The 6,000-nt window shown below is 45.1% G+C and overlaps 1 protein-coding gene across 2 annotated transcripts in view; it reads right to left on the bottom strand.

The window, feature by feature from the left end:
- Positions 1 to 2,092: 2,092 nt before the first annotated feature.
- The window catches only part of LOC115177635 (piggyBac transposable element-derived protein 4), a 45,576-nt gene continuing 41,668 nt past the window's right edge, over positions 2,093 to 6,000 (bottom strand). For both annotated transcript variants that reach the window (XM_029738566.1, XM_029738567.1), the window contains one exon: positions 2,093 to 4,723. In XM_029738566.1, the coding sequence (XP_029594426.1) occupies positions 2,959 to 4,723 (1,765 nt within the window). In that variant the 3' untranslated portion in view covers positions 2,093 to 2,958. The remainder of the gene's footprint in view (positions 4,724 to 6,000) is intronic.

The following is a 6,000-nucleotide window of genomic DNA, read 5'->3' as shown; positions in this document are numbered from 1 at the left end:
CACCCCCCTGTTCCTTCACCACCCCCCCTGGTCCTTCACCACCCCCCCCCGTTCCTTCACCACCCCCCCTGTACCTTCACCACCCCCCTGTTCCTTCACCACCACCCCTGTTCCTTCACCACCCTCTTGTTCCTTCACCACCCCCCCTGTTCCTTCACCCCCCCCGTTCCTTCACCACCCCCCCGTTCCTTCATCACCCCCCTGTTCTTTCACCACCCCCCTGTTCTTTCACCACCCCCCTGTTCCTTCACCACCCCCCTGTTCCTTCACCACCCCCCTGTCCTTCACCACCCCCCCTGTTCCTTCACCACCCCCCTGTCCTTCACCACCCCCCCTGTTCCTTCACCACCCCCCTGTCCTGTTCCTTCACTACCCCCCCTGTTCCTTCACTACCCCCCCCCTGTTCCTTCACTACCCCCTGTCCTTCACCACCCCCCCTGTTCCTTCACCACCCCCCCTGGTCCTTCACCACCCCCTGGTCGCATAACTTCCTGTAGGCAGTGTAGCATAACTTCCTGTAGGCAGTGTAGCATAACTTCCTGTAGGCAGTGTAGCATAACTTCCTGTAGGCAGTGTAGCATAACTTCCTGTAGGCAGTGTAGCATAACTTCCTGTAGACAGTGTAGCATAACTTCCTGTAGGCAGTGTAGCATAACTTCCTGTAGACAGTGTTTGAAAGTAGTGGAATAAATGACATGGAATTAAAAGGTGTGGTGTTTACTAATGAATATGTCCAATGTTTATTGTGTGATCAAAATCTACTATAAAAATGATAGTCGTCTTAGTTTACCATACTTAATTGCCAATCAACTATCCCAGCATGAACAGCAGCCTCAGAACAAATTCTTATTTACAATGACAGCATGGCAAAATGCCTGCTGTTGGGCAGTAAACACAGATCAATGACAGCATGGCAAAATGACTGCTGTTGGGCAGTAAACACAGATCTGGTTATTTTGAAGATACTTTTTATGAAGTTGTTAGCAAGAATAAACAATGTAATTAACATTTTCCCAAACTGCGTTACCCAAACTAGTCAGCAGATGATTTTTTCCAGTTGTTTCTTGCGTGACGTATAATCTAGTGGACCGGACCGTTCGACACAAGGCTACTGATTCAGACAGATCAGTAGCTTGCTAGCCAATGTTCTATACTGAAAACAGGTACATTCTGCAAGATTTTGTTGATGTGATAACAAAAATGTTATTCACTTCTGAATTCAGGATAATGCTGTTTGTTTTATTTTACTTAAATGTTATTATTTATGTCTCATACTATGCGAATACACTACCAAGCAATGCAAGTAGATATTTGGAATGAACCCCAAAGCAGTTTTTGATCAAGAATTTAAGAAAACCAGTAGTCATGATCAGACTATGCTTCCTATTCAGGCATCATATAATGCACAGCCACATGCAAATACATGAACTCCACCAACATTTTTTTTTAAACTTTAACATGACTACTGGTGATGGTTAGATTGCTTTATTTTTCTTTGTACATGGTGTGCCCGCCTCCTGAGTCTGACTAGAAGTCCACTCGGAATACCTCTTCTCTACCGTCGGCGACGAGCCCTGGGGGGTACGAACAAAGGATCCAATTCTGGAAAGTCGTATTCTTGGTCGTAATGCTGGTGAGTTACCGCCGCTCTGATATCCAAATGTTATTTCCGGCTGTATGTAATAACACAACAAACGTTCTGGGCTAATAGAAATAACACACACAAAACACTGCAAAGTTGCTTAGGAGCTAGAAGCAGAGTTTCGAATATGTCTCTTGGGAATATTTTAACTTGGCACATACAGTGCATTGGGAAAGTATTCAGACCCCTTGACCTTTGACCTAAAATGGATTAAATCATTTTTTCCCCTACATACAATACCCCATAATGACAGAGCGAAAACAGGTTTGTATTTTTTTGCAATGTTGTGAACAATTATAAATGTACGCGACCCACCATTAACAGGGTCACGACCTGAAGCAGGGATATGCATATTCTTGATACTATTTGAAAGGAAACACTTAAGTTTGTGGAGATGTGAAATTAATGTAGGAGAACATAACACATCTGGTAAAAGATAAAAATTGAAAACATGTTTTTGTGTTTATTTGATCATCTTTGAAATGCAAAAGAAAGGACATACATTGAGATGGACGCTGGGGATCATTTATATGTTGTCCACAACAGGGCAACAGTATATGTGCAAAGTTTGATAACTTCAGGAATGAGCAAGTTACATGACATTTAGTATGAAGTCACCCAGGTGTCCCACACGAGTTGCCCAAATGTACCCAAGTGGCCAAATTGATACATTCAAGAAAATACCTATATAGAACATACAAAAATGCTATGCTAATAAAAAATACAATATGGGGGTCTGTCCACAGCTCTTAGGAGAATGGTTGGGTCAGGTTAAAACCTCTTCTGGATAGGACCCTTCATCTCAATTTCCAAATGAATGACATACCCTAATCTAACTGCCTGTAGCTCAGGCCCAGAAGCAAGGATATGCGTATTCTTGGTACCATTTGAAAGGAAACAATCTGAAGTTTGTGGAAATGTGAATTGAATAGATCTGGTAGAAGAAAATAAGAGAGCATATGTTTTCTGTTTTTTATTGTTATTGCATCATCTTTCTCATGAACAAGAACAGCCAAACATTCAGATAGGAAGCTGGGGATAATTTAGATGGAGAACACAAGAGGGCAACAGTAGTTGTGCAAAGTGTCAGACTGATAACTTCAGGAATGAGCGAGCAACATGACAGTTAGCATGAAGTCACACAAGCTTCCCAAATGTACCCAAGTGGCCAAATTGGTGAAGTGATACGTTTTTATGCAAATAACTATATACACAACATAACAAAATGCTATTCTAACACACCATTTTATAAAATAAAAATGTTTAAAAAAAATATTTTAAAAACAAGGGTAAACCCTTGGAAGACCCTCAGTCCTCTACACAATATCGTGCTGATGATGCCATGTCCCATAGCAGTCTCTTTCTGCTGTAAAGCAGAGGCAAACTGAACAGGTCCTGCAGATGATGGGGGACTTCATGCGACAAAGAACACAACGACGCCTCCATGCTGATGCCTTTTGGCCCCGAGGCACATTCATGCCTGCAGTTATGAATTTTGGCATGTGAACAACACTGGTGACACGAGTAGAGCGGACAGAAGGTGCTGCAGTGGACTTTGTGCCGTAGCCAGTAAGCTCCCGGATGAGCAGCTCTCTGAAGGCTAGCTGTGTCATGGAGGTCTGTCCAGAGCTCTTAGCCATTTCCTTCTGGAGGACGAATGCATTCACCACAGCAATGTCAATGAAGTGATAGAACACTGTCCTGTACCATTTCCTTGTCATGTGGAGAACATTGTTGTAGCCTATCAGAGCATCTGACAGGTCCACACCTCCCATGCTCTTGTTGTAGTCCTTTACAGCAGCAGGAATGGGGACATTCTTTGTGGTCCATGCCCCATTAGCGTCCTTCACACGCCTGAAGACGTGATCGCCACTGAAGGATTTGTGGATAGTGGTGCACATGACCACCTCTCTGGTATCCATCCACTTTACAAAGAGCAGGTCATCTTTACGAATCCATCTCATGGTACCCCTATCAGCCCTCTTAGGCATGTCGTTCACTTTTGTTTTGGGAAAACCCACTCGGTTGGGACGAATGGTGCCACAAGCCCACACATCCAGCTTCCTCAGGTCTGTGAACAGGGTAGGGCTTGTGTAGAAGTTGTCCACAAACAGTTTGTAGCCCGTCCCCAGCAGTTGAAAATCCAATAATTCCATAACGGAATCATAACTAAGTCCCTTACCGGTGTCTGAGATGGATTTCCCCTCGTAAACAAAACAATTCCAAGTGTAGGCACACACAGAATCGGCCAAAACAAACAGTTTGTACCCCCATTTTGTCGGCGTGTTACACATATATTGTTTGAGGCCAATTCTAGCCTTTGAGGCTACCATCCTCTCATCTATGGACAGTTTCTGGTTGGGCTGAAAATGGGTCTTGCAGGCCTCAACCATGCTGGGGTAGAGAGGTTTGATTTTGCAGAGCCTATCAAAGCTTGCTGTGCCTCTCTTCTTGTCATTGTCGTCGTCAGCTTGTGGGTCACTGATATGAAGCGCCCGTGAGATAGTCAGAAACCTTTTACAAGACATGAAAGTGGTGGGGAAAGGCAGTCGGTAGTGTGTTGACGTTCTCCAGTAGTCCTTCAGGTTTTTCAACTTCACAAGCCCCATGTAAATAACCAGTGAGATGTAACAGTACAGGTCTTGGATGGAAATGGGCTGCCATGCCTCTTTCTTGCCTGCTTGTTTCTTAGCCCCATACTTGTTGGTGTTAGACACCAGCGAATCCAGAACTGACAAGGAGAAAAACATCTGGAAAAGATGAAGGGGGCTGTACTTTGCAGTCATGTCCAGCTGAGGTCCTGGCTGTCTTTTCGGTCTAAATGTTGGTGGAAGTAGCTCCACATCATCTTCTAGCACGGTGTGCCAGCGGTCCTCTGCCTCGCTGGTAGTTACCGCTGGTTCATGGACCCTCCTCCGCTTCTGAACTGGCCTCTTCACACCTCTAGATGGCCGGGCGGGGGAAGGTGTGGAGCCGGAGACAGCAGGGGTCCGGCTGGATGAACCAGCTTCAGCGTCTGAATTAGTGGGGGATGAACACCTTGACATTGGGGGTTCCCATTGTTCATCAGAGTCCCTGGCACTGTATAAGAAAAAAAAGAAAAAAATCAGTAAGAATACTTTTACAGATGAGCCCTGTATCAACACGTAAAATAAACAGATATCTACTATATAGAGTAGAGGGACCATAATCACGACAGTGAAGTGTGTGTTTATCAATGGTAAATAAGGCTGGTCAGGGGAGAACGGCTCATAGTGGTGGCCGGGGTGGGGTGAGTGGAATGGTATCAAGCAACACGGTCTGTGGTGCTGCTCCATTCCGGCCATTGTTGTGGGTCACCCTCCCCTCAACAGCCTCCAGCCTATTTATATAACAATGAAATGGAGTGAACGGAACAGCACCAAACAAACCATGTTGCTTGATGATGTGGAACCTTGGGGCGGCAGGTAACCTAGTGGTTAGAGCGTTGGGCCACTAACCCAAAGGTTGGTGGATCGAGTCCCAGAGCTGACAAGGTAAAAATCTGTCGTTCTGCCCCTGAACAAGGCAGTTCCTAGGCCGTCATTGTAAATAAGAATTTGTTCTTAACTGACTTGCCTAGTTAAATAAAAAATAAAATACCATTCCACTCACCGTACCCCGGCCACCACTATGAACCGTTCCCCCCCTGACCCCAGCCACAGGAAGACCCATAGTTACCTCTGCTGCAGAGGATAAGTTCATTAGAGCTACCAGCCTTAGAAATTGCAGCACAAATAAATGCTTCACAGAGTTCAAGTAACAGACATCAACTGTTCAGAAGAAACTGCTTGAATTGCTGCAAAGAAACCACTACTAAATGACACCAAATGAGAAGATGAGACTTGCTGGGGCCAAGAAACACAAGCATTGGACATTAGACCGGTGGATATCTGTCCTTTGGTCTGATGAGCACATATTTGAAATTTTTGGTTCCAACCGCGGTGTCTTTGTGACATGGAGTAGGTGAACGGATGATCTCTGCATGTGTGGTTCCCACTGTGAAGCATGGAGGAGGAGGTGTGATGGTACTTTCTGGTGACACTGTCAATGATTGATTTAGAATTCAAGGGTACCAAAGCATTCTGCAGCGATACGCCATCCCATCTGGTTTGAGCTTAGTGGGACTATAATTTGTTTTTCAACAGGACAATGACCCAACACACCTCCAGGCTGTCTAAGGGCTATTTGACCAAGAAGGAGAGTGATGGAGTGCTGCATCAGATGACCTGGTCTCCACAATCACCCGACCTAATCCCAACTGAGATGGTTTGGGATGAGTTGGATAGTAGAGTGAAGGAAAAGCAGCCAACAAGTGCTGGTTGAGAGTAAGCTGGTTG

Source organism: Salmo trutta, chromosome 38, assembly GCF_901001165.1.
Source record: "Salmo trutta chromosome 38, fSalTru1.1, whole genome shotgun sequence".
Taxonomy (NCBI): domain Eukaryota; kingdom Metazoa; phylum Chordata; class Actinopteri; order Salmoniformes; family Salmonidae; genus Salmo; species Salmo trutta.
Note: the sequence above shows the minus strand (reverse complement) of the source record. Positions and strands in the feature narration are given on the sequence as shown.